This window comes from Herpailurus yagouaroundi, unplaced genomic scaffold, assembly GCF_014898765.1.
Source record: "Herpailurus yagouaroundi ecotype Mexico unplaced genomic scaffold, PumYag 141, whole genome shotgun sequence".
Classification (NCBI taxonomy): Eukaryota; Metazoa; Chordata; class Mammalia; order Carnivora; family Felidae; genus Herpailurus; species Herpailurus yagouaroundi.
In genome coordinates, this window is record NW_024412396.1 from 39,925,670 (window position 1) to 39,953,457 (window position 27,788).

Below are 27,788 nucleotides of genomic sequence, written 5' to 3' on the forward strand. Positions count from 1 at the left end.
AACTCATGGACCACGAGATCGTGACCTGAGCTGAAGTCAGACGCTTAACCGACTGAGCCACCCAGGCGCCCCTTAATGTTTTTTTAATGTTTATTTATTATTTTTCAGAGAGAGGGAGAGAGAGAATGGAAGGGACAGAGAGAGAGGAAGACACAGAATCCGAAGCAGGCTCCAGGCTCTGTGCTGTTAGCACAGAACCTGATACGGGGCTTGAACTCAGAAACCATGAGATCATGACCTGAGCGGAAGTCAGATGCTTAACTGACTGAGCCACCCAGGCGCCCTCCCAGAAATTTTTTTAATAAAGTTTTACACCCAAACCAGAAACTTGGAAACTCCCAAAAATTGAACATGGGTGGGATCCATAGCTCTTTCCTACTTCGTTACCAGTTTGTTCAACTATGGTTGGATGGTTTCAAAGAGAGACCAGATTTTAAGAGTTTGTATTGAACTCCTGGGTAAATTTTCAGTTTCAGCTTTGGGAAACACACTGAATTTGGTTTTTAGCCATTTCTGCCCAGACATCAAACTTACAAATAACTCAGTTCTCTAAGAGCTAGCATTTCTGTGCTATAAACCAGTATAAAATGGACTCCCCTCATCAGTCAGCAACAGAGCTTGATTGAGATGCTTGTTTCCAGAGTTCCATGTTTTGCACAAATTCTACGTGAATGTCATTTTCATTCTGTGTGTTACCTCTGCTTAAAATAAGTGATAACTTCATAGTATATCCAGAAAAAAATAAGTAAATGGATGGTATAGCTCAGGTGAAAGTACGGCTTGGTGCACAGTGGCTAAAAAAGGAAGACCTGAGAATGTTGAGTTTTGGTTTGAAAAGGTTGGGGTTTCTTGCGGGTCGGAAGCAATGCTCCATGCCTTTGTTTTCTAGGGGGTGAGTGGTGCATTGACAGTGCTTATGAAGGATGCAATCAAGCCCAATCTCATGCAGACGTTAGAGGTGAGCAGAGTGACCACCGCCTTCCCAGACCAGTCTTCCGTGTCAGAGCAGAGTGGTTCTAAATCACACTTCTCTTGGGGAGTCAGGGAGTTCTGTACCTGCTCGTGTCTCTCTTCCCATTCTTCCTCACTGTTGTGATCGGGATGCTGCTGAAATAGAAAAGAGGGGGCTTTGTATTTTTCTTCTGGGAAGTCTTTGTCTTTCGGATTCCAACTGACTTTCGTCCCCTTGACCATGTTGGCAGCACTGTTCACGATGTCTTGATTTCCATAGGGCACTCCGGTATTTGTTCATGCTGGACCGTTTGCCAACATTGCACATGGGAATTCCTCTATCATTGCAGACCGGATCGCACTCAAGCTTGTTGGCCCTGAAGGGTTTGTGGGTGAGTATTTTTGCAAAATCGGTGGATCAACTGTTTTCCTTTTAATATCAAAGGAGTCGGGATGGCCTTTTTACAGTTGCTTTTCTCCTTACTTACAGTGACTGAAGCAGGATTTGGAGCCGACATTGGAATGGAAAAATTTTTTAACATCAAATGCCGGTATTCTGGTCTCCGCCCTCACGTGGTGGTGCTTGTTGCCACTGTCAGGGCTCTCAAAATGCACGGGGGCGGCCCGACGGTGAGGACCACGAGTTGGAAGGATCTGATTGTCAGGAATGTTCTGAAGGCTAGGAGGAACTTGGTGAAGCTGCTTATATTCTCATGACTAAGAGGTGCCCAAAGCAAGAGGTGTTCGTACTGGCCGCCTTATCACTCACAGGACTGGCGGCTCTTGGCATTTACAGATGGTGGAAATGGGCTTCGCGGCCTGTCTTCTGAGGGAGCTATCTGATAATATCTAAGCCCCTCCAAGGACATGGGCTTGGCTATATCCACAAAAAGCCCCTTTATGTTTAGACTGTTTTTAAATGAGTCCCATTTTCCCTCTAAATAGTGACGCTGGCAGCCAGCCAAGCAAACCATTAAGCCAAGACCGAGGTCAGGGCCTTCTTGAAAGGCACATGCTGGGTGGGACTAGCAAGGAGTAGGAGAGAAGGGGAGGAGAAAGGTAGGCCTGCCCTGGGCTGCCTCCGGGTAACAGAGAAACTAGGTTAGGACTAGCTTATCTTCAACTCCAACCTGAACTTTGTGTGTTCCTGAATTCCTACTGGTTAGAAATTACACTTTTTATCCTATTATTTTAATACCTTTTCTTTTTTTTTTTTAATTTTTTTTTCAACGTTTTTATTTATTTTTGGGACAGAGAGAGACAGAGCATGAACGGGGGAGGGGCAGAGAGAGAGGGAGACACAGAATCGGAAACAGGCTCCAGGCTCTGAGCCATCAGCCCAGAGCCCGACACGGGGCTCGAACTCACGGACCGCGAGATCGTGACCTGGCTGAAGTCGGACGCTTAACCGACTGCGCCACCCAGGCGTCCCTTTAATACCTTTTCTTTAGCACACGTTCATGAAGACAGTGTGCTAGTTTTCAGAAATTACTTGAAGAAGTATTAAATTCCTAGCCTTCTTAAATTCTAGAGGCTGGTCTTACAACTTGAGAAATAAGAGCCCCCTCTCTTAAAATCGGTGTTTCTTTTCTTTGTTTGTTTGTTTAAATGTTTATTCCTTTTGAGAGAGACAGAGTGTGGGTGGGGGAGAGGCAGAGAGAGGGCGACACAGAACCCGTAGCAGGCTCCAGGCTGTCAGCACAGAGCCTGCTGCGGGGATCAAATTCACGAACTGGGAGATCATGGCCTGAGCTGAAGTCAGATGCTTAACTGACTGAGCCCGCCCCCCCGCCCCGGGCGCCCCTAAAATCAGTGTTCTTCATGTAGCTATCATACAGCAGTTCTCAAGCATTTTAGTCTCAGAACTTCTTTACGCTTAAAATTCTTGAGGCACTGAAAGAACTTTTGTTTCGGTAGTTATATCGGAATTGACTATATTGGGAATTGAAGATGAGTTACATTTTAACAAAACCAGTTTTTTTTTTTTTTTTTCGTGAAAAGTTCTTACATTTCCCCAAACAGAATGTAAGCATTGTACAGTTTTCCGGTCTCTTCAGTATCTGGCCTAATTGAAAACTACTGGATTTTCATGTTCTGCACGGAATCAGTTGTGTTAGCACATGTCACGTATTCTTTGCAAAAGTCCATTGTACACTCAGTGAGAGAATGAGTGTGAAAAGGGCCGTGATATTTTAGAGTTACTATGGAGATAGTCGTGACCTCATGGCCCTGTGAAAGGATTCGGTCCCCAGACCACTCTGTGAGAACCACTGCCATAATGCAACCCCAGGACACCTCTCCAGTGTCACTGGTCCCCCAGGTACCAAAAGCACTCCTAGCCCACGAATGCAGGTTGGACTCCTTTTATCTTCCCAGTTATAACCAACATGTTTTCCTCTTGCACCCCTCACACCGTTGCACCTTCTTTCCTCCTGCCCTCATGGTCTGAAACATAATGCCAGACACTTAACTCAGGCAGCAGAGAAGGAGAGCCTCGTACGTAGCCTCACTTCTGTCAAGGAGCCAGACATGCTGCTCACAGTCCCTCATGGAGCTACATGTCAGCCCCAGAACACGGTGGCTCATGTCCCTGCTTGCCGCCCCGCCTCTCTGGCCCCCTTTGGAGACAGAGGAATGGGAGTGGACCACGCTGGGTGGCTGAAGCCTTGTAAGGCACGCCCATTGTCCACAGTGGAGTCCCTGGAATGAGCACCTTTACCTCAGTGCTCGTCCCTGTGGATGCGGCAGAAGCCAAGCCACCGGCCACCTCCGTAACAGTGAACTCACCACTTAAGTATTCTGACACCTTGAAATACACTCTGATGGAGGGAGAAAATCCTGGGCTGTGTCCCTCCTGTTTTATTGCTCATGCTCCCTAGTTCAGCCCCACTAACTTGTGCGTTGGCTCCGTGGACCAGGCCAGGAGCCCATTGCAGGGCCCGTCACAGACTCCTCTGGGGGACATTCAGGGTGGCCTTTCTGACCACTGCCTTTTTCCATACGTGCACCTTTACTTCTGCCCCTACTGCTGTGTGCTTTGCTCACTGAGGTTATGGCCCTTGCCTAGAACACATCCCTTTCCCCACCGCCTTCACAGATCTGCCCTCACGTCCCTCATTCAGGCCATAGAGGTTTCCCACAAGGCTCAAACCAGACATTTTTGTTGTTGGTCATATGCCCTAAATCCCTTGGACAGGAAACAACCTTATCCTGCTGTAAACCACCCCTCCCCCGCCAGTATGCAGCTTCTGGCCTTTTACACATGGCAAGGCATCATTTTAAGCTAAAACCGGATTGTGAGTAGAAAATGCCTCTGACTTTGCCTGCTTTCCTTCCAGGTTACTGCTGGACTGCCTCTTCCCAAGGCTTACATAGAGGAGGTAACTTCAGTCATTTCTGACCACTTGTCCTAGAGAATACGCAGAATCAGCGTCTCTCAGCCTGTTTGGAAATGAGGGGGGTGGGTATGGCTCCTGTGGACAGGGGCACTAAGAGGCCTGCTGTGTGCTGAAGAATCTTACCGAATAAAGTAGGGAAGAAGTGCTTCTAGTGAAACCAGCGGTTGGTTCTCCATCGGGAGCAGTTTTGCCCCCCGGGGGACATTTGGCAATGTCTAGAGACCTATTTTTGGTTGTTTCCACTTCAGGTAGAAAGTGCTGCTGGCACTGAGTAAAGGCCAAGGCTGCCTCTAAACACCATGTGGTGCACAGGTCAGCCCCACGGTGAACAATCATTTGGCCCCAAATGTCAGAGGTGGTGAGGTGGAGAAACCCTGCCCTGTAGACTAATGACGTTTCTTTCCACTGCCTTAGTGCATCGGCTGCTTCCTTACCAAATGCCATCTGAGTCTGGAACAAGTAGGGACTTTTTGTGAAATGTCTCTTCCTCTGCATATTTAAATCCACCTTAAAGGGGCACTATGCAGTCAGGATCCTGGTTATATTTTTCTAGGTAAAGTTTCCCTAAGCTGATTTGGTCTCTAGCTGTCAAGGAGGAGCTCAAAGAAGAACTGTGACCTTGAGCCTTTTCCTCTTTATATCATTTACTACCCAAATCCCTGGAGGCTGTTGGGGTGGTTCTGTGAGAGACAGACCCTCGCATGAGACGGGAAGGTCAGCCGCTGCCACTGTGAATTCAATTCTTCTGCCTTTTTTGGAGGCTTTTGAAGTTGTCAAGCAATAGAGTGCCACTGTTCAAGCCCTAAATGAAGTATTTCAGAAGCAGCTAGAAGAGAATTGTTAGTGCCTTGAGTCTGCCCGTCTTCTGAGTTATGATTTGCCTTTTATGGTCATTTGTCTGATTCACGCGTAGGAGGGGAATTCACAGTTCTGGCCCTCCTGCCACCCCACAGCCTTTCCTGTGTCTAATTAGAGTGACTGCCCCTCACTGGCCCAGCTGGTGTCTTCATTTACGAAATTCTACTTTTCAAAAACTGTTCTCAATCGGTCTTACATATTAATTGGTTTCCATGTGACTAGAGGTAAAGAATTAGCAGTGCTCTTTAGAATATCAACTCAATCCTAATTTTAGTTTTCAACTATTAAAGGAGAAAAAAGCCTAAGTCATGTTTATAACTGTAATTGTTTTCTACCTTTATCTTGCCCCCTTTGTCTGCTCTTTCATTGAATCCACAAACCAAGGGCTGTTACTGCTGGGTTTGCTCATGAGCCAGTGTATGTATTTTTACGTAAAGCTATTACATTTTTATCTTAAAGATATCTAATGTATTTTAAGCTTATAATGGTAGCATCCTTTTTGTAAAAGAAAGTTAAGCAATGTAAGGATGTAATACACAAATATGAGTCCCCTGAACAGTTTGGTATATATTTTTCAACATTTAAAACATTTCATGAATATATACAAGTATTTTTGTATTTGTCCAAAAGTGGAATTAATGAAGTTGTCCATAGTTTTATAACTTTGGCACACTTTAGTACATCTTTGACAGTTGCCATGCTAATGCGGATTATCTCACTTTTCATGGCATCTGCACGATATTTAATAGAGGGTGTATGTCATAACTCACTGGCGCAGTCCCCCATCGAAGGAGGTTTGTGTTTGCAGTTTTCCAAGGCTGCAAGTAGAACTGCCATTAACATTTAACATACTTAAAGGTATGTTTCCTTAATTACTTTCCTTTAAACGTCATAGTATTTGGTTATTAAAGGTGGCATCTATCTTCTTTGTCCCGAGTGAAGGTACATGGTTGAGCTCATTAGAACCTTTGAAAGCCTCACTGATCACTTCGTGTTTTCTGACGGCACGTGCGGTGGCTGTGTAATGAGCCCCAGGCACTGTGCTAGGCTCTGTCTCCTGTGCAAGATGCTGAGTAGAGTTTGTACCATCGTACCACATGAGTACATGACATCTGTAAACACAAGGCTATAAATATAATTTACTTAAGAGCAACTGATTCTCTGCAAACAGCAAATATGCAATTAAGATGCAGTGTGATGACAGCAGTTATGCCCACTCTCATGCTTTCAAGACAGCCAGGAGTCGAGCCTGACGCCACTCCAGTGTTACAGGCTGGCCCAGGGTTATGGCTCCCTAGCGCCCCCTCACCACGGTGTGCGAAATGCATCAGCAGATCTGCCCTTGGCTTGTTCTAAGTGGCTGGCTGCTGGTTCAAGGGGTTCTTTTAAGAAGAACCTGCAGCTGACCTCATGGATCTTTCCTGTTGTTTTTACAGAACCTGGAGCTGGTTGAAAAAGGCTTCAGTAACTTAAAGAAACAAATTGAAAATGCCAGAATGTTTGGAGTTCCAGTGGTAGTGGCTGTGAATGCATTCAAGTAAGTACAAAGAGTAGGAGTCAACGGGACTGTGGAAAATGGTCAGAAAACATCTCCTGGAGCTGACTGTATAGCACTGTTTTTAGCTTTGTTTTGTTCTCCAGCTACTGGTATTGGTTATTAAGCCTTTGTTCTAGCAGCCCATAATGAGAGCCTGTGGTGTGGGCTACACCACAGACGCCACAGCAAACTCGTCACTCCTGCCACTGAAGGTCCGGGGTCAGATTTGGCTCCCATGGGTCCCCTTCTCTACTGGGTGAAGTGGGTGACACATAGGCCTGAAGTTAAATGTTCTTTGTGCTCTCTAGAGGACTTTTGTGCTAACAGAAGGTCAGAGCCCTACAGAGTTCTATTATTTCAGGAGGTCTGGTGGGACATTAGCTTGACAAAGAGTCGACCGTATTGAGCTAGAAGTGTTCATGCAAGAGGCAACTTGTGTAGGCTGTGTAGGTATTGTAGTGCTAGCTTTGGTCTTGTTATAATGGCCTAACCACAACAGAATGGGAGGAAACGTTTTTAAAAAGCTAGTATTTATTGATTCCTGTGATGTGCCTGGAATGTTCTAAGTATTTTGCATGTGTTTGTCAACTAAGCCTGATGACATCCCAATGAAATAAGTGCTATGATTAGTCCCATTGTACCACATGGAAACCAAAGCACATAAGGATTAAATAACTAGCCAGGAGTCCACCCAGATGGTAACTGATGGAGCCGGGATCCAAACCCAGTCAGTATTACTTGATTAGTTTCCATTTATCGGTGAGTAGCTCAAAAGAGTTTGTCCTCTCTGTCATCAATGCTTTAACACGAAGCGCTGCCTTTACAGGACAGATACGGAAGCTGAGCTGGACCTCGTCAGCCGCCTCGCCAAAGAACACGGGGCTTTCGATGCTGTGAAATGCACTCACTGGGCAGAAGGGGGCAAGGGCGCCTTAGCCCTAGCTCAGGCCGTCCAGAGAGCAGCTCAGGCACCCAGCAGCTTCCAGCTCCTCTATGACCTCAAGGTGGGTTACTTGCTATAAGACAAAACAAAAACAAAAAGGAAAAAAAAGCACAGTGAGGTTTCTGTGTGGCTGCCTCTCTTTAGAGCCCTTGTTTAGCGTCTTTAGCCTTGTGAGTTTGATTCCCACGTAGGTGAGTTACACAACCACAGCCTGGGCTTTCAACCCTAGACAGCTTTCTTACCAGTGCATGTTTCTGCTTATTTACAGAGGAGCAGGTCCAGGCAAGAACACTCTGGGAGGTTGGCTCCCGACCTAACTTTTGGGAAGGCTCATGGTACCTTCTCTCTGCTGGCAGGAGAAAGGGTTAAATGTAGAACCAGTAGTGTAATTCACTACAGCCTTTAACCCAAGGCACCAGCCATGTTGTTGCAAATCGGCAGGGAGCTCCATCATGCTCAGAAAAGCTTTTTGACCACTTCCCAGTACCAGGGGAAAGCTGCGTGCTCCCAAGCTCACCTCCTGGTTTGGGGCTGCCTCACGTGCGGAGAAGCTCTAGTGCAAAGCCAAAGCATCCCGGCAGGCTTTAGTATTCTTTTCATCACTGAGTAACGGCTTATTCTGTGATGCGATAAAGTGAGTTCAGAGAAACGTTGTTCTTTTTTTTTTTTTTTTAATTTTTTTTTTTTTTAACATTTATTTATTTTTGGGACAGAGAGAGACAGAGCATGAACGGGGGAGGGGCAGAGAGAGAGGGAGACACAGAATCGGAAACAGGCTCCAGGCTCTGAGCCATCAGCCCAGAGCCCGACGCGGGGCTCGAACTCACGGACCGCGAGATCGTGACCTGGCTGAAGTCGGACGCTTAACCGACTGCGCCACCCAGGCGCCCCGAAACGTTGTTCTTATAGTAGGGTTGTATTTTGTTTTCAGCTGTCTGTCCGTGTATTTCAGGATGTGATTAGACATTAAGCAGCATGCTCACGACACCTGGAAACTTTGTTAGGAACATGGGATGGATGTGGTAGTTAATTCTGCTTGTATTTTCCAGGCTGGTTCTTGGCTTGGTTTTTAAAAGATAGTCATAGACTTTCAAAAATAGCCATAAAAAGGTAGAGGGAAGAAACCCAAGTATTCTTGAGTTTTTAACATTCTCTTGTTTCTGTTTGCCCTTTGCAGATAAAATACACTGACATTTCGTTGACATTGTCCTATTGACATTGACATTTTCCCATTAGACTTTACTTTTATAGACTGGTTTGAAAATCTGTTCAACCAATCATATTTTCAGAAAATGCCGTAAATGCCAATCTGTACACACATGCAAAGAAAGCATTTATAGGGCCTCTCTCTAAGCTCCATCCTCAGTACCTGAGTTAGGAACCCCCAGTCCTTGAAGACCAGCAGGACGCCCAGAAGAAGTTGAGTGATAAAGACTTTATCACTCGTTCCTACTTGGAATTTTCTCTGTTCTGATAAACTGGAGTCTGCCGCTTTTTGTCTTATTTAGCATCTGTTAGCCTTCAGACACCCTTCAACGAAAGTACTTTCACTTCAGAAGCTCTGAATGTGCCTCAGCATTTATAAAGCTCCAGTGGTAAGACACATGGGAAAGCGATCTCTGTCGCGTCTGTATACAACCGTGATTGAATAGTCCCCTTATTTTTGTCCATTATATAAAGCCTCTCCTTAATTGGCACTGTGTAGCTCCAAAGGAAATTTTTATCTTTATAGATTATTGCTCCTTTCAGAAAACAACATTCGCCCGATGTGTCCTGTTAGCCTTAGTTGCCAGGGAGCATAGTCAGGTTATTGCCTAATTTTAGTACTTTGCTCATCCAAGGAGCTTTCCTTCCCATTTCCTCTAGGCAGCCTCTCCTTAACGCAGTTTGCATTTCATTCCCCAGCGGAGCAGCCCCATGGAGGGGGAGGCTCTCACTGGGTGAGAGACCACTGGCCTCCGTGCCTGGCACTGTTTGTTTCAGGTGCCACACAAGTCATGGCCTTCTGCAGCACGCCCGGTGCATGTTGTCGTGTAAGTCACTGGGGTGTTTTTTTAATACGTAGGTGATTTTGTTTTTATGGCTATTTCTAAGCAACAGTGGTTTGCAGTCACTGTCTTATGTTAAAAATAGTATCTGCCTCTCACATAAAAAACCGGGAGTTGTTGGATGGATGCTGGTTGTCTTCCGTCAGGAGTATCCCAGGTCTGGTTTGACATGAGTCTGATCTCCAATATTAGAACACTACTTTGTATTTATGAAGAAATAATTATTCTTGGGTAGTCAGCAGTATTGTTTATGACGTACCTAGGGAGGTCCCGAATACACATGCACACGTGCACGTGCGCGCACGCACACACACGCACACACACACACACACAGTAACTTTACCTCTGTGGGACGTTTTCCACGTATAAAATCTGGAGCTTGGTATTAAAAGAAAATGTTTGTAACCCACATGCACCTCAAACTATTTGTGTATCTGCATGTGTATGTGAAAGCATCTTCTCGCCCTTGTGGGAACTCGGACCTAGACTGTGGCCCAGTTCAGCATCATCATGTGTGTCCAGTCATGGCATCTCCCCCTCTTTCCTGTGCATTAGCTTCCAGTTGAGGATAAAATCAGGATCATTGCGCAGAAGATCTACGGGGCCGATGACATTGAATTGCTCCCCGAAGCTCAACACAAAGCTGACGTTTACACAAAACAGGTGGGTGTTTGGTTGGTTGGTTCTTTTAACTCTTTACAGAGCAGCCTGGGTGTCAGAGCCCCTGAGTTCTCCCCACCCTGCTGGGCGCCCACTGCTTCCCTTCTCTGGGTGACAGTCTTCTCCCCTCTGGATACTGAGCTTGGATTAGGTGGTCCAGTTCTTTATCTACCCAGAGGTGGTATATGAATGTGTAGAAAAGCCATGGAGAAATAGGAAGTGTCTTCCTCAAATACTGAGAGCCTGCCTTCAGTTGTGTCCTCACATCTGCTCCAAACTATCATTTTTAATAGGTTGTATGGATGAAAATAAAATACTTACTTTTGGAATATGGTTGTGGGTTCTTACCTCCCTCACCCAATAGTGATTCTTTTTTGGCGGGGGGGGGGGGGGGGGGGGGGGTCTAGAATACAGAGCTCGAGGTCAGTGAGGTAGAGGTGTATGTAAAGGAAATTAGATGTTTTATTGTTTTTTATTTTTTTAATATTTATTTTTGAGAGAGAGAGACAGAGTACGAGCAGGGGAGGGACAGAAAGAGAGGGAGACAGAATTTGAGGCAGGCTTCGGGCGCTGGGCTATGAGCACAGAGCCCCACATGAGGCTTGAACTCATGAACCACGAGAATATGGCCTGAGCTGAAGTCGGAGGCTTAATCGACTAAACCACCCAGGTGCCCCAGGAATTAGATGTTTTAAGTAAATTGAAGAATCCGTATCCTCACGATGCCCAGATGTGCTTTGTTGTCAACCTTTCATTTGTCCTGCTTTGTTCCTTTCTCTCCCCAGGGCTTTGGGAACCTGCCCATCTGCATGGCCAAAACACACTTGTCCTTGTCTCACAACCCAGAGCAGAAGGGCGTGCCCACAGGCTTCGTCCTGCCCATCCGTGACATCCGCGCCAGCGTCGGGGCCGGTTTTCTGTACCCCTTGGTGGGGACGGTAAGTGAGTGCTGCAGGCAGAGTGGGGGGTGGTTCATCTGTGCTTCTCGTCTGAAATTGATCACTGAAGCTATCAAGCAAGTGCCAGCTGAGCAGAGTCCATGGCTGACGAGCAAGCTGGCGTCGGGCCTGTTAGGATTAATCCTCTTGCTGTGGATCATCCTGGTGTCCTTTCAAGGGTGAAGCCATGACTGCTTGTGATGAGTAACAGTTCTGTTTCCCAGGGGCAGTATGACCTTGACTGAATCCAGGACAGGCCTAATCGATAGTCTGTGATAGTGCTAATGTATCATCACAACTGACATTCATTGGGTACCTTTCACAGATTAACTCAGTCCGGCCAACAGTAGGGGGGTAGGGGGTAGGGACAGAGGCTCCGACCTTCCCTGATCATCTTGACAGGCCTGCAGCTTATGCCTGAAACTCAAGGAATTGGTTGTTTCTGAGTAAAGAATTCCCCCCTTAAAATGAGATTGAACCCTTTAGACTTGCAAAATGAGGTTGCTTATTTCTGCTTCAAGATGAATTATCAAATGCTTCCTTATGACTTCGTGGATATTAAAGAAGGAGCTTTGCTGACAAGGGAGGGAGAGTGCTGAAAGGCACACTCACAGTTTGCACTGACCTTCCCAGGTTAATGCTGATCCTGTGCCTAGGTTTCCCCCTTTGATCTGCCCAGTGTCCTATGCCTGAAGCTAGTCCTTACCTGCGGTACAGGATCGAAATAGTAAACTGAGCCAATTCATAATGGAAAAGAAACCAACAGATCTCCTGCTGGAGCTGGGTTACTCTTTCAGGATAGATAGAAAGAAAGTGGTAAGAGGTAGCATTATAAGTCTGAAGTGTGTAACTTTAAAGCCACATCCAGTTTTCACTGCTGGTTTTGGCCTTGGGCAAGTTATTAAAGATGTGTGTCCTGCTCCACTCAGCTCTCAGCGTGGGGCAAGCTGGTGCCCCTTCAGCCACTGCAGAGAGCAGGAGGTTCAGCTTTGGGACGACGTTCTTCGGTCCTGGGGATTTAGAGAAGTTACCTTTCGATAGGAATGTTAAACCATTGGCCTGGCATCTTGACTGTCACAGAAATGGGTGTTGTTCTCTCTGGAGACACTGTCAGCAGCCGCCAGCTGGAATAGGAGGAGCTGCACTGGGCACTTGCTTTTGATGTGCGTGCAGGGGGTTGGCCATCGAGGGGAAGGCAAAACTGACAGGTCCGGCCTGAGTTTGCCAGTAGCATGTCTGCATCAATGGGCACAAGCCCGTCATCTTCACCGTCACCTCCAGGCTTTTCTGCTAGGTCTGAGGACCAATCCCTTCCTTCCCCCTTCTTGTCCACACACCCACCAGTTGCTTACAGAGTTCCAGAATAGAGACTGATAGCAGGTCCCTAGAGAATGTTCTGGGAAGTTATCGTTAAGTTGTGGAAGTTCAGCTTAAACTCTTTTCCTGTCTGGATCTGATTGGGAACTTGTACATATTCCTTATACAAGATACTGTTACAGGTGAAAGTTAACTTACAAGCCTTAAGGATTTGTCGCTAGGTAGATTTTTGTCAAAGCCAGGTCTTTAGAAAAGAAGGAAGTACAAATATAATCCATAGGCATTACAAGCTCAGTTTTAGAAGGCCAAACTGGACCCCTAAGAACAGTGATTGTAAAACTATTTCGATTTTGTACAGAAATGTCTTGGCCCAAGTTAACGGATACTAATTCCTAATGTGTTGCTGAAGCAGAATGATACGGGCATCAACACAAGACTTTTTTTTTTTTTTTTAATGTTTATATTTATTTTTGAGACAGAGACAGAGCATGAGCAGGGGAGGGGCAGAGAGAGAGGGAGACACAGAATCCGAAGCAGGCTCCAGGCTCCCAAGCTGTCAGCACAGAGCCTGATATGGGGCTCGAACCCATGAACCGCGAGTTCATGACCTGAGCCAAAGTCGGATGCTCCACCGACCAAGCCACCCAGGCACCCCAACCCCAGACTTATTAAAACAAATTAAAACAAAATTAAAAGGCAGACAAACCCTGCACCTCCCTTTGGTCTTATGAGGGCTGAGGAGGGGGGAGGAGACTCCTCAGCATCCCCACACCTGCCTTAGAGAATGTAGGTGGAAGGCCTTCCTTGCTACTTCTTGTTGCAGTGGTCAATGTGGAAGATGGTAGTGAAGCCCAGTGTTGGCTTGCTGAAGACTCGCTGGTCTCTCTGTGAGGCCATAACAGGATCGGTGACTTGGTGTGTAACAAGAAGAGTGCCCCTTTATTGACAACTGTAAAATAATATTCTGTTTTTGTGCCTTGGGCTTTTTATCTGAAGGGAAGGTGGAAACGAAGATCACTTTATTTTTACTGCTATTTCACATCTCCTAGATGAGCACAATGCCTGGACTCCCCACCCGGCCCTGTTTCTATGATATTGATTTGGACCCTGAAACTGAACAGGTGAATGGGTTGTTCTAAACAGGTGAGTTGTTAACTGTGAGAGTTTTGCTTTTTTTTCCTTACAAGGCACAGTTATGAATTATGGGACTCAAGCTAACGCTCTGAAAATGCCAGTTGTGATACTTTCAGAACTTCTCTTTCCAAACATCACTGAGGGGAGAGTTGCAGTGACCAATGAAGGAAATATCTCAACACATTTTTGGAAGAAGAGCGTGGCTTGTTCAGGGGCAGTGTAGGGGAGAAAGCCACCGTCTCGTGAACTCTGGAGGGACTGGCGCGGAGGCTGCGTTCTGAGTTGTTGGCACCCTGGAAGGCAGGTGCCAGTAGGGGTCTGTGTACTCTGAGTAGATGGTGGGCAGGAGTTGAGTAAATGTTCCAGAATGTAGAAAAGAAGAGGAAAGAGTCTAGGACTTCATGGGGTCTTAAGTGAAAGGCTCCCAAGAACTCGTCACAATGAATGAGCCTTCCCTAGATACATCTAGTTGAAATTTCAAAAACATCAAAGATGTAATCCTAAAAGGCCTTTTCCAGAAAAGAAAAAGTGGTTTGTCTATGAGAAAATAGGAATCAGACTGAAGACTTGTCTTCTTATCAGCAGTAAGGGACTTTTCGACAGTGGAAGAATAGACTCCCAAGTTCACGGGGAAAGCTGACTCCCCACCTGTGCTTAACACCCCACCAAATGTATCCAGATGTTTTCAGACACGTCCAGCTGTGCCACCCCACCTCCCTTCCTAGGAAGGTATTTAGCAGTGTCCTCCAGCAAAACGGGGAATAAACTAAGAAAAGGGAAGACCTGGTTTTCAGGAAACCCGAGTCCTGGTCGGGGCAGTTACGAAGGGGAATCCTGACAGCTGCAAGTGACCTAGAGTTACAAGTCTAGGAATTAAAAAGCAACACTAACTAGAAGGAGCCATTGAAGACAAGGGTGTCAGAGGGTAATAATGCAGAACGAAGACTCTCAGGTTGTTAAAGAAAGTAAAGGTCCGGCTGATGGCAAAGTATAGTCCTCTTCCCAGCAGCTGCAAGGATGGGTGCTTACACAAGTCCCTGCAGAGGGAGCAGAGACGGTGTGCTCCATGCCTGGGGGGCTTTTGTGACACTGGAGGTGTCCCCCTGGCTCACTCCCGGCCCGAACAGTGTTCACGTAGCCATAGTGGAAGAGTGGCACGCATTGTGTTCAGGTCCGTGGGCAAACCCTGCCCTCCTGGAGTTGGTTGTGGGAAGGATGGAAGTGTTAACAGCTTTGGCAGAGCAAAAGGAGGATGCTGCAGGGTGAGGGTGGGGGTGTGTTTCAGCTCGTAGAGGAACGTTTACTTCTCCTGTCCTTTTCCTTCTAGATTTCCCCTCTTCAAGAAGCCGCTCTGAACATTTGGCCAGTGTCTATTCGGGCCGACTGTTGGTTAGGAAGTGTGGGGAAGGTGGAGAGGAGTCAGCCCCTGCCCTGAAGATCTTCTGAAAGAAAGAGCAGAAGTTTCCCCAGGAGCCTTTCTTCAGTCTTAGTTCCCACCACCATGTATAAATTAACATAAATCATGCACAAGTCAACTTACTTGATTGAAGTTCCACAGAATAAAAGGAAATGATTTTGCAATCTGGATGTTTAAATATAAATTCTAGCCTTAACAGACTGTGCTGCAGTATCACTGCCGTCCTGCGGGAGCCCCTTTGCCAGCAGGCACCCGGGACTGAAGAAGCAAGTTGCAAGACCTTCTTTATCGACACTGTTGTGTTCAAAGGGGTAAATGGCACATGCACGCAGAGTTCTTGGGGGGGACACAATCGGGATCCCTCCTGAGAGGGTTGAGGGGGAAGTAGGGTATAGAGAATGTGCCTTTTTAATCACGTACCTTTCTATATTGTTCCTTTAAAACAGACCTGAGAAAGTCACACTTATCCAGGTTTTTGTGCTGAACTTCCTTGGAGGTCCCATTTCTGGCACAGCTTTAGCACCATTTATTTTTTTAAGTCATCAGGAAGGACGGTCATGAAGCACTAACTACAGGTCCATCCTGTCTGCTCTGTTGGTTCAGCAAATGTTGATTGGGCTTGTACCATGTGCCCTGGGCTCTACCCCTCCCTCCGGAATGTTTTTTTCCCTGAAATGTTTTCCCTCCTCTTCTTATCTTTGTTCTTCCTCTCCTGTTTTTTCCTCCCTCTTCTCCCTTATCTTCCTGCGTTGGATCCTTCCAGGAGGTGTTACATCACCATTGATGCTGATGTAAACACTGCTGGCATTGGCAGAGCAATATTTGTCCTGGTGTCCTTGGTTTTATTACATTTAATTCCCTGGGTTCACGTCGGTGTTGTCATGCAGTTTTGCCATCCAAAGAATTGATGGCAGTGCTTCGGAGGCATATGGTAAAGGGATCATGAGTGCGGAGCCCAAGCTTCACCATGCTTTGTATAGTGCCTGGCACATTGTTCACAACGATGGTGTCAGTTTCTGTTCCAAAGCATCATTTGGGCCCCGTCTGCACAGAGTTCACTGTTTTTGATGGGTTTTTTAACGTCCTATGAGACGTCATCTGGAATGGGACTTGCCGGGAATAAATTTTGTAAATAAGGGAAGAAAGGTATTGTTAGACGTGGTGACTCAAAGATCATCTTAAAGGATTTAGCCTTCCTCATCACCAAAAGCCAGGTGGGTTTATATCCTTAATATTGATAGGAATAGTGAACACGATTGGTGGGAGAAGGTGAGTGGAGGGTGTATAAGCCAAAGATAGTAAACAAACCCCTAATATAATAAGTAGTCCATACTGCTTAGAATGAATGGACTGTCACAAATGCAAGAATTTTCCTAAGGAGGAGTAAAATGTCTTCAATAAAAATTCAAATGGTACCACTTGCTTTTTCCACCTGGCAGTATATCTTGGAGATCTTACTATGTCAGCAGCTGGAGACACACCTTGTTTTTTACAGCTGTGTAGTATTTCAGCAGTCCCCTATCGAGGGACACTTACCATCGTTTCATGGTTATTGCTGTTACAAATGAGAGCAGCGAATATTCTCTTACGCATCTGTGCAGTCTGTGTAGAAGCATGTGTTGGGTAAATTGTTAGTAATGGAATTGCTCAAAAGTGATCTCTAGCTTCAAAATGGGAGCTGACCTTTGGCTAGAAATGTGTCAAGAGAAATGATAACAGAACAAATTTGTAAATTAGGTTTGTATCTCCATTTTGCAGGAAGGCAGACTTCAAAATTGCACTACTTGCTGCCTGCCAGATGGACTTTTTAAGTCCTCTGATGCTAAAGCCTCTGCTCCTAACTTACTCTGCCCGTCAGAGCTGTTCCCGGAAGGCAGCCCCTGCCACGTGGTACAGAAGCAGACTTCCCATTTGTGACAGGTGGAAAGCTGTGTCCATTTCACTTCCCTCTTGAAGGAAGTGAAAGGTGGAAGAAGCAGAGGGAAGAAATAAAGAGGTTGGGAAGGCTACGGAGCAATTGATAGCATGGGTTTTGTGAAACTGATTCTTCGATCTGTGGTTAAGAAGTGTGATGAAGAGGGGCACCGGGCTGGTTCGGTTAGTGGAGCATGTGACTCTTGGTCTCGGGGCCGTGAGTTTGAGCCCCACACTGGGAGTAGAGATTACTTAAAAAGTTTTTTTTTTAAGGGTAAAGAGCACCGAGGCAAATAAATAAATAAATAAATAAATAAATAAATAAATAACTGCAGGCTAATTGAAGGACCTAAATTCAAGACCTGCAGAAGCATTAGTGCTCGGAGTACATATTATATGTTGCCAGACAAAGTCCAGTGTCCTTACCTTGGAGCGAGGAGCCCTTCCAGATCACTGGCCTCCCCTGTTCTTAACCCGTTTCCGGGCCACTGATGCTTTCCCTCCCCCTATTTGTAATGTTACTGATGAACAGAGCGGACCTTCTCTATTCTGTACTTCAGAGGCTGTCGCCATGCACTGAAGATGTTCGTAGTGACACTCCATTCAGAAGAGGCAGCACGCATGTACTGTCAAGTAAAGCAGATTACAACAGAACTCCCGTTGAGTTTGTGTTCACTGGTACAACCGGACGGTGCCCCGAAACAGATAAAAGTACCAGAGAACACGAGCCACAAGTTCGTTTAATGGTGTACCAGGGAAGAGGGTGGTGGGCTGATTCCCAGAAGGTCTCTCAAATGTATGTAAGAATTACTGCTAAGGAGTTCTAAGCCATTTTTGGTAGCTACAGGCCCAGGCCCGGGGGATGAGGGCCAGAATGGGAGAAACGGTAGGACCAGTTGAGATCAGGTAAAGAGGAGTTCAGATAAACAAGCAAACTATGCTATTGGCACGCTATGGCTGGTGATATTGACAAGATAAGCTGTAGGAAGGATAATTTCTCATCAGATTGGAGAAATCTATTTATAGCCTGTTTCTCATATAATGAAAAGCTACTAATGGAGTAGCAGACAACGATATGGGTAATATCTTACTGTCACTTAAGTGAGTTCAGGGATGACGGGTTTCTTTCATGCATGAAGTACTGAATACTTTTCTTAAAATTCAGATATGGCATCAGTTTGTAGTCCTATCCTAAAGAAAAATCACAGTGCAGTATTTTATTTATAGTACTATATTCTTTGTGTGTGTGTGTGTGTGTGTGTGCACGCGCACATGTGGTACAGGTTGGGGATGAGTTATTTGAAATATACCTTAAAGAAATCTTCCCTTCAAATACAAAATCAATTTACCTCAACCTTTTACCAGTTCCCTTCCACTAGTCTTTTTTTTTTTTTTCAAGAAAAGTAAGTGATAAAAGATCTACAAGTCATTAAAGTGGATTTTGTTGTTTTTAACCTGTCCCTTGTTTTATTTCCAACTCCTGCCTAATAAGACAGCTCTCCTACCTGTCTTCATCTGGATAAGCTCATCTTATTTTTGCCTGAAATTGTTGTAAATGCCTATGTCTAGTAGATTTGGGGAAATTTGGATCTCAATGAGTAATAGCATCTCAGTTGTTTATGAGTGCCATGGATTTCTTTTGGCTTGTTTAAAGTTCAAAAGTGTCAGCAAGGTTAACAACCCATCTGGGAATATAAACGGCATTTTCACAGGCTGGTGTGGCTGTCTGCACAAAGATAAACTGAATTCCTAATTACCACTAAAGTAGATGCTAATGGATTTTCCTGTTTTACAGCTTTCATCTCTAACTTTACCTGTAAGTTTAAGACCCCGACAACTTAGATTCGGCTTTGCTGTTGGGTCCTCGTGTTTCTTTCTTATGTCTCAGTGACAGCTACAGAATCTCACAAAGGTAAAACGTATTTCTGGAAAAACATCCAAAAGCAGACACCAGATTTATTTCCGTGAAGATCAGAATCCTGTCAAAGAATGGAGGTAGTAAGTACAAGCGCTGTTTGGTAATTCTTTGCTCCGCCTGAACAGGTTCTTCATCTGGACGGTGTCCCGGGGAGGGCCCCTGAGGAGCCCAGAACTGTAACCCCGGGAGGACCTCACTGCTGGAACTCCCAGGAATGCCTGGGTAGGTACTGGTAATCCTGAAGCCCTCACACCTAAGCCCTCACAGCATCACCTCATTGGTTAATGAAACCGATGCGCTAAGTGTACAAATAAATGCTTGCGGTTTCACTACACTAGTAACCGGTTTAGACAAAGACCCAGAAAACGTATAAAAATACACAACCTAGCCATCCAGTCAGGAAGGAGGGTAGATGTTGCCTGTGCCCTTTGCTCTGATTGGGACTGGAATCGTGAGGAAAGCAATCTCCTGATCCTCACTCCCGCTTAATCGAGAGGGACAAGATTAAGCAGACATTGTGAATACGTAAGGTATAAAAGATGGATGGGGCCGGGTTCCTGTGCCCTGACCTCCTCCGCACACAGATTGTATCACCTCCACCTGGCCCCCTAGACTAGGGAGATTAGGGTCTGTCTAGGTCTTGGGCCTCAGAGTCCGTTTGGCAATGAACCATAATAACACCGTTGCACCCAAAGCCACTCCTAGGATAGCTGGTTTGTGTGTGTGTGTGTGTGTGTGTGTGTGTGTGTGTGTGTGTGTTTTGTTCTGTTGTGGTTTTTTTTTTTTGTCTCAATTCATATACGTAATTTTCTCTCCAAACGAGCTCTCACCGTGCACAGTTTTGAATCCTTTCAAAATGTATCTGCTGTGTCTTTAAATATTTGGTGTGTCGAGGGGGCTTCGATGGCAGTGCCCATAATTTAAAGCCAGATTTTGCTACTTTGCATCTCAGGAGGTGCGGGGCTCATTCCCCCTGTCCCCACCCCATCTGCGGGTGGTCCCCCGCCCCGGGCCGGACGGGGTCGCGCGGCGGGAACTCGCGCGGGGGCTCGAAGCGCCGGGTGCGCTCCCACGCGGCGGGGGGGGAGCCTCTCGCAGGCCGCGCCCCCGCCCCCGCCCGCCCTGGCCCCGCCCCGCGCCCGCCCGCCCGCCCTCCCGGCGCGCATTGGAGCCGCAGGCTGTTGCTCCCCCCTCTCTGGGGAGGGGGCGCCGCGGGCTGCGGTCCCACTGCAGAGGGTTGTTCACTGCGGGTACGACCGAGGCTTCCCGGCCTCCTGGGCGCCCGGCCCCGCGAGCCGCACCCTGACCTCGGCAGCAGGGTCGCCGGGGACCCCCGCACCCTCGGTAAGTGAGGGACGGCGAGGGGGTGGCAGGGAAGGGGGTCTGGGCCAGGGTCAGGTCCTCTGGCCGCCCGCGCGGCGGGGTGGGCGCCCACAACCGGGGCCCCCGAGGTGGCCGGGATAAGAACCGGGAGGGTCGTCCGTCCGCCCGCATCTCCAGCCAGCGGCCACCCTGGTCAGCTGTGCCCACCTGCCCTCCCCGCGTTACAGCTCGTCCTGGCAGCAGGGGTTGCGGGGACCGCTCTTACCCTTCCTTACCCTCATTTGAGAGGAATGTGATTTGGGGCCCCTGGCCATTCTGTTTGTGCAGACAGCCTGAAGCTGGGCTATCTGTTCCACGCCCCCGGCACTTTCCTTTTTGAGTTCTTTATCGTGCGCTCCAGCACCTGCCACCAGGCGCGTCCAGCCGAACGAGCCGCCTTCCTCCGGAGGCTGCTTGGTGGTCCGCATCCGGCCCTGGGAGAGATTCGCAGCTTTCCTCGCAGAGGCTCGCTCTTTTCCTCCGGGTTTCTCTGCTCAAGGGGGAAAGGGGCGTTAGACATGAGACTCGGTCAGGAAATGACAACAGGGACTTTAAGATTGCTGTGGCGGTAAGAGTACCCTGCTGGCTAAGGAGGAATCATCTGCAGACTAACACTCTTCAAAGTTTTAAGGTCTTCAGATTGTATTTTCCCCGTTTCGGTTAGGTTTTTGGGGAATTTATTTCTACTGCGATATCCATTCAAGTGAGCTTCTCAGGCAGTTGCCTTTGGGCAATCCAGGGCAATTTCAAATCCTACAGTCTTAAACATGGTCTAATTTCAATATTTCTATTAGTTATGCATTCTCTGGCTGGTAAACACTCAGGTGCTGAGAACTGCGAGACAGGAGAAGACTTAAAGAGAGAGCTATAATCAGCTGTGATTCTGGAGCGTATGGAAGCATCATATGAGGAGGGACACCTACAATGTTCATATTTTAGTTCCCGCGCTGTTCTGGGATGATCTTGTCCTTTCATCAGGGGCATCGAGTATGGAACTCCAACCTAAGGGAATACTTAGATCATAAACTGATTTGCAGAGTTCCAGTTCCTCTTGTGGTTCATAGAATCAAGAGCTGCCCAAATAAACCTACAACGCTGAAGGATTTACATAAAAATAGTACAAGGAAAGAGTCCCCTTGCTTATTTTAGGACTTCGATCAACAAAAATTGGTACAACTTTTGTTGAGATCATCCCCTCACATCTTTGTTCGTTGGTCATGCTATTCTGTGGATTAATTTTATATTTATATGTAACCAATCAGTTTGCCAATCACATAGCTTAGCGATTATCTTTGGCTCCTTAATTAGTTCCAGAACCAAGAAAACAAAATATAAGGAATTTCAGAAGCTTGATTTTAAAATAACACGAACCCAGTCTAGTCTTCGTTCAATTATGAGTTCATGGGCTGTCTTATGGTTAAATAACCATAAGTTAAATTTAAGCAATGAAAACGTTTTTGACTAGTGAATCTAGTGCAGATTAGTATCTCCAAATAATTAATTTTCCTGATAAAACTCTATTGTGCACTTTCAGAGCTTGGATTCAACCAAAGATTACCTACTAGCTGTGGAATCTTGGTCAAGTTGCTTAACTCTGTGCCTCAGTTTCTTCCTCTGCAGATAGTGATACCAGCACCTACTCACTTCGTAATGTTGTGGGGAAGATTAGAGATGTATGTAAACGTGCTTAGCCTTTCCTAAGGCACAGATGCTGCTCAATAAATGTTAGTGATTATTATCATTCACTCTTACTGACCTTTGGCTATGTGCTCATTATGGAAAACTTTTGAACAGTAGATACTTAGGGGAAAAAATGTCAAAATCATACAACTACATTTAAGAGTGGTGAATGACAGTGATGTTAAACTTCCTGAAAGTATGTATGAAAAGTAGCACCTCCCTGACAGAACATACATTTTTAGAACAGAAACCTTATGGTAGAATGGAAAGAACATTGGAGAGGCAAAGTCTTCAGTTCTAACTCTGGCCCTGACCTTGTCTGACTGTATGGCTTTCAGCAGTCCAACCACCCACTCTGGAGCTCGATTTCTTCATCTGGCTGGGCTTGAAAAATCTCTAAGATCCTTTGCAGCTGCAGAATTCTTTACTGCATGTAATAAAAATTACCCTAGCTTGCTTATCACCTTGCCTTTCATTGTTTTGTTAATGTTTGTTTTGTTAACTTGGAATTGAGTCATAAACATTCGTAAAGACAGTGCAATGAAAGAATTGATATCAGATTTGCAAATAATCCAAGATGAAGTTTTAAGAAAGAGAGTAGACGGGCGCCTGGGTGGCGCAGTCGGTTAAGCGTCTGACTTCAGCCAGGTCACGATCTCACGGTCCGTGAGTTCGAGCCCCGCGTCAGGCTCTGGGCTGATGGCCTGGAGCCTGTTTCCGATTCTGTGTCTCCCTCTCTCTCTGCCCCTCCCCCATTCATGCTCTGTCTCTCTCTGTCCCAAAAATAAATAAACGTTGAAGAAAGAGAGTAGAAAATAGATTCACATGGAAATCTTTTTGATATTTTAATTCTCCAGTTATTTCAGTAAGTTATTCTGTGAGAAACGTGCCTGGTAGAATCATATATGTTGGACGGAAATCTAGGAAATTGTTTTCCTAGAAAGCAATAGGCTGATGGTGAAATAAAACGCCACTCTCTTTTCTCTCATCAGGTTGATCCTTAAATAAAATAAAAATCTATCCCGTAAAGGGCTTTCATGAAGAAATTAAAGAGAGGAAATTACAAGTAATAGAGAAACTAGGAGTTGTACACTGGAGAAGCCACCTAAAATAACTGGAGTAAGACAAAACGAGTGAATACATCTGGAAGAAATTTTATTTAGTATGGTATTTTTGCCCACTTTTTGGTCATAAAGGCCGCTAAGGAAGAAAGAATATAGTTTTCTAGAGAAAGAACGAGTGTAATGTAAAAATGGAAGCCACAGTTTCTGAAATTCAAGTCGAAAGCAAGGATGAGAAGAGACCAACAGAAGTCAGTCCTCAAGACGAGCGGCAGGAGGAAAAAGCATCAGTGCTTTGCTTCAAGAGAAGAAAGAAAGCAGCCAAAGAGATGAAGCCCAAAGCTAGCTCTAAAGCTGCTGGTGCAGCAAGAACGGGTCCCCCAGAGGCGGGAGCTTCTGATCAGCCCCAGGCCCCAGTGGGGGCCTGGGCGTCAATCAAACGTCTTGTAACACACAGGAAAAGGTCAGAAGCTTCAAAGCAGCAAAAGCCCTTTGAGGCTAAAGTGCAACCTGAAATCAGTGCCGAGGATGCTGATCTTTCTAGGAAAAAGGCAAAATCCAGACTCAAGATTCCCTGCATAAAATTCTCAAAAGGAGAGAAAAGAAGTAATCATTCCAAAATTATAGAAGACTCCGACTGCAGCCTCAGAGTCCAGGGAGAGGCTGAACGTTTGGATACGGAAGCTCCGACCCAATCCGACGAGCAGGCAACCACGCCCAAGTTGCCCCAGGATGTGAGTAAAGCTGTCTCACAGAAAGGGGGCGATGAGGTCTGTGAGCCAAACGGGAGCCACAGCACAATGGCACCTGGGGAAAAAGTGATTGCAGTAGAACTTGGGTTAGACACGGGGCATTCTGCCATTCACACAGGAACTCTAGTCATTGAACGAGATACTGAAACAACTGAGGAAAAACAAAGCGTTCAACCCCAGGAAGCAAGCCCACTTGAAACTTCAGAAACACAACAGCAACCCCCTTTGGTTTCTGATGTTCCTCCCTCACCTGCAGTCCCAGATCAGCAAATTGTGGAAGAAGCCAAAAGCAATATCCTAGAAAGTGGACCAAATTGGAAACAGCACGAAAGTGGAGAGATTGTTGCTGAAGAGAGTGAGCCAAAAGATACTGAACTGAGCCAGGAATCAGAGCTTAGAGGAAATGAGGTCACTGCAGAGAAACCAAAACCAGAAGAAAGCAAAAGAATGGAGCCAATTGCTATTATTATTACAGACACTGAAATCAGTGAATTTGATGTTAAGAAATCTAAAAATGTCCCTAAGCAATTCTTAATTTCAATTGAAAACGAGCAAATAGGGGTTTTTGCTAATGATAGTGGTTTTGAGGGTAGAACTTCAGAACAATACGAAACACTCTTAAAAGAAACGGCTTCTTCTCTTGTCAAGAATGCTATTCAGTTGTCTATAGAACAGCTGATTAATGAAATGGCCTCTGATGATAATAAAATAAACAATCTTCTGCAGTGACTTAATTTCCAAATCATGGGAGGAAAAGAAAAAAAAAGCTTAATGCTGAATTATTTTACATACTTGCGGCATTTCTTTTTCAGTAACAAATGAGGGATTTATCATCTGTGGAATTTAAAGGTACAGTTCCAATCCAGAAGTGCTAAAGAATTACGTTTATAAAACCCTTTCTCCCCCTGAGATGTAGTCACTTCTGGATCAGAGGAAGCCCATACAGATTGCAATGCACAGTGACATACAGGGAGGTGTGAAAATGACATGTGGAGATTGGGGTACTTGGGGGAAGGAAGCTGTATTAATTGAGCACTTATGGGATGACATAAACTCTTTACTGTTCTCTGATGTCACAAAGCCTGGTTTCCTTTTGATAGTTCGATCCTGTGTATAGGTTAACATCACATTCGATTTTCAAAGCTTCCCCCCCCCCCACAGTGCACTTTTATGTTTAAAATGGTGAAGAAGGTGAGCTATTTTTGTCAATGTGTGATTTATAGTTGTTACACTCATAGGCAGTAGTCTTACCTCAAAAAAATATTGCCTTTTCTTAGTTTCAGCAGAATGTGCATATTTGAATTAAACATGAGTGTTTTTCTAGTCCTGCTTAAATACTGTACACAAGCCATTCACAATTTACTTCAGACAGACAAATAATTACCAAGTGCAAAGGTGTAGAAACAGGCAGGGCATCTTCGCTCTCCATCTTCTGCCTCCAGCAGACCTGTATAAATCCATTTCTGCATGGGGTCGTCTACTGAAAAGCTTAAAAACAAAACCTGAAAAGCTAAGCAACAGCAACAGTAGCAACAAAAAGTGAGATCATTGTTTTCCATCCAGGGGAAGGCAAACTGCCCGAGTAACCAATTATCACAGATAACATAGGATTCATCTTGCAGGATTGCTTCTCTAGAGCCCGTATTCATCAACCTCTCCTCAAAGAGGGAACGTGAATTCAAAGCCTGCCTGGCAGTGAAAGTACTAGGAAATCATAATAACCTGGTGAAAATATTGTCCATTCTTGACCAAGAAGGAGCCAAGTACATAGTTGAATAGAAAAAGTAAAAAGTTACTGCTAAAGCACATTGTATTTTAAATGTCAGTATTCTCTCATTGTGCCTCTGTGTCGAGATACCAGTAACAAACATTTTACATGGATTTTGAAAAATAACTTTTTCATCAGTATTTCCAGTCCAGCTAATCCCTTACAGAAAAAAATGAACTTAATGTAACCATAAGGGCTTATTTGCATTTTATTCGGTTATTTAAATCATCAATCTCATTAATAATTACCATATTTTTTGAAAAAGTAATTACATTTCAATCTTTCCTTGTGTGAAATGGCCATAATACTACAATACACTTCCCTACCTCACAGGTAAAGGTTCAAACTGTAGAGTCCCCCAATGTCTAAGTGGCGGCATTACTCTGAAAGTGGATGAAGTATGAAGAGCTCTCCATTTGAGTTGTAAGGTATTTGTTAAAGAATATTTGTACGTTCTTGGGGAAAAGAGTGTACATTGGATGATTGTAAATGATCTAGGTGACTTCCAGCATTATTACGTATAGAAAGTATGTGCTAATTTGATCTATAGAACCTTCTTTGTTTCTTGCTGTGAGTACATCTTGAGACCTCTGGCAGAAAAACCTAATCTGACTTTGGAACTGAACCAAATAATGGATATTATTAGCAAGGTTCTTTCCTGAGGTGCAAAATTATCCCCCCAGACTTTCCTACCTTCATGCCTATAACTTTGGGACCAGAAACCCACAAAAATCCTTCAATTTAGCAATGTGAGCGTGGATTTTCAAAACACATGACCCAAGAAATGAATTTCTTTTAGTGTACAATTTTTATTTTATTTTATTTTATTTTTTTTAATTTTTTTTTCAACGTTTATTTATTTTTGGGACTGAGAGAGACAGAGCATGAACGGGGGAGGGGCAGAGAGAGAGGGAGACACAGAATCGGAAACAGGCTCCAGGCTCCGAGCCATCAGCCCAGGGCCCGATGCGGGGCTCGAACTCACGGACCGCGAGATCGTGACCTGGCTGAAGTCGGACGCTTAACCGACTGCGCCACCCAGGCGCCCCAGTGTACAATTTTTAAACATTTAAAAAAGACTGCTAAGTCATTCTCCCTGAAACTACTCTTTTTCATCCACTCTCTGTGGTGCTAATGGACTTGGATGGCTACCAGCAAATATCAGATCATATTTAAAAGTGAACAGTTGTTAAACGCCTGATCAAAGTTGGTGCATTTTAACTGTTTCGAAGAATCCTGTCTTCATTTACTTCCAGAATGGCTCAAGCCAATATACTTGCATTGTAAACTTTTTAGTAATCTCTCATGAATGAGCACAGAGCACAGCACTTACCAGTGATTGAAAATATTTTGGAAGGCTTAGGCATAAGCCTTCCAAAGGCTTAGGCATTTGGGAGTTTTAAAAACAGATACAAGATAAACATGTGTAATTATTTTTGTTAAAATAGCACTTTCTCTAGTCCTAGGTTTCTACCTTTTTTTTCCCCCACTATGGTTTGATATATATTTTTGGTTAGAATGTATTATAATTGATTGTTTCTGTGGTAAGATGTGTAACTCCACTTGCATTCATCTTAAGTGGTTTTTCCTTAATCTTTCCTACTGAGAATATCTGGGGAGTTAAATAAGTAGGATTCCAGTTTGAAAAAGGAATCCAGAAATTAATTGGTCTCCACCTAAATATACCTGCCACATGGCCAAATCCTATTAAAAGGAATTCTAAGGTGATCCAAACTGTATTGTTATAGACACAAGCAGGAGTCACATAACTTGGAAGTCTCTTATAAAATATGTTTCATTTCAATAGTGTTTATTTTAAGCAATTCGACCTTATATGCGAGACATTAAATGAATTTAAGTAGGTTCCTATTCAATTCATATCCATTTGACATGATTAAAATGATCATTTAAAAGGCAATTCAATGACACTACACTAATTTTCACTTAAATGTGCTGTGGTATAAATGCTGCTTTTAATGAACACTTATTAATTAGTTGGGATTCAGTTTGTCTTTGAGTTTAGGATTTTACAAGGTGGGTTGGTTTATTGGATGCTTGTTAATTTTTTCGGCACATTATCTTCCCCCTTCTAAGAGTCCAGTATTATTCACTTCGCTTTACAACCCAGTGAA

The 27,788-nt window shown here is 45.0% G+C and overlaps 2 protein-coding genes across 3 annotated transcripts in view; both read left to right on the forward strand.

Moving 5' to 3' along the window:
* The window catches only part of MTHFD1 (methylenetetrahydrofolate dehydrogenase, cyclohydrolase and formyltetrahydrofolate synthetase 1), a 63,712-nt gene extending 48,347 nt beyond the window's left edge, over nucleotides 1-15,365 (forward strand). Inside the window, exons 19-28 of the mRNA XM_040477366.1 lie at nucleotides 890-958; nucleotides 1,232-1,343; nucleotides 1,442-1,581; nucleotides 4,290-4,331; nucleotides 6,644-6,744; nucleotides 7,571-7,748; nucleotides 10,291-10,398; nucleotides 11,181-11,333; nucleotides 13,700-13,793; nucleotides 15,112-15,365. Coding sequence (XP_040333300.1) covers nucleotides 890-958; nucleotides 1,232-1,343; nucleotides 1,442-1,581; nucleotides 4,290-4,331; nucleotides 6,644-6,744; nucleotides 7,571-7,748; nucleotides 10,291-10,398; nucleotides 11,181-11,333; nucleotides 13,700-13,789 — 993 coding nt within the window. The 3' untranslated portion in view covers nucleotides 13,790-13,793; nucleotides 15,112-15,365. The remainder of the gene's footprint in view (nucleotides 1-889; nucleotides 959-1,231; nucleotides 1,344-1,441; nucleotides 1,582-4,289; nucleotides 4,332-6,643; nucleotides 6,745-7,570; nucleotides 7,749-10,290; nucleotides 10,399-11,180; nucleotides 11,334-13,699; nucleotides 13,794-15,111) is intronic.
* Nucleotides 15,366-17,415: 2,050 nt separating this feature from the next.
* On the forward strand, nucleotides 17,416-26,194 carry AKAP5 (A-kinase anchoring protein 5). 2 transcript variants are annotated; one of them, XM_040477383.1, is made up of 2 exons: nucleotides 17,416-19,255; nucleotides 23,068-26,194. In XM_040477383.1, the coding sequence occupies exon 2, from the start codon at nucleotides 23,328-23,330 to the stop codon at nucleotides 24,615-24,617; it is 1,290 nt and encodes a 429-aa protein (XP_040333317.1). In that variant the 5' UTR covers nucleotides 17,416-19,255; nucleotides 23,068-23,327; the 3' UTR covers nucleotides 24,618-26,194. The 2 variants fall into 2 exon arrangements, with proteins under 2 accessions (XP_040333317.1, XP_040333318.1); XM_040477384.1 differs by lacking the exon at nucleotides 17,416-19,255 and adding an exon at nucleotides 20,192-20,377.
* The last annotated feature ends 1,594 nt before the right edge of the window (nucleotides 26,195-27,788 follow it).

What these genes read in the sequence shown, in the direction of transcription:
- AKAP5 (XM_040477383.1), top strand. Translation starts at nt 23,328, where the DNA reads ATGGAAGCCACAGTTTCTGAAATTCAAGTCGAAAGCAAGGATGAGAAG.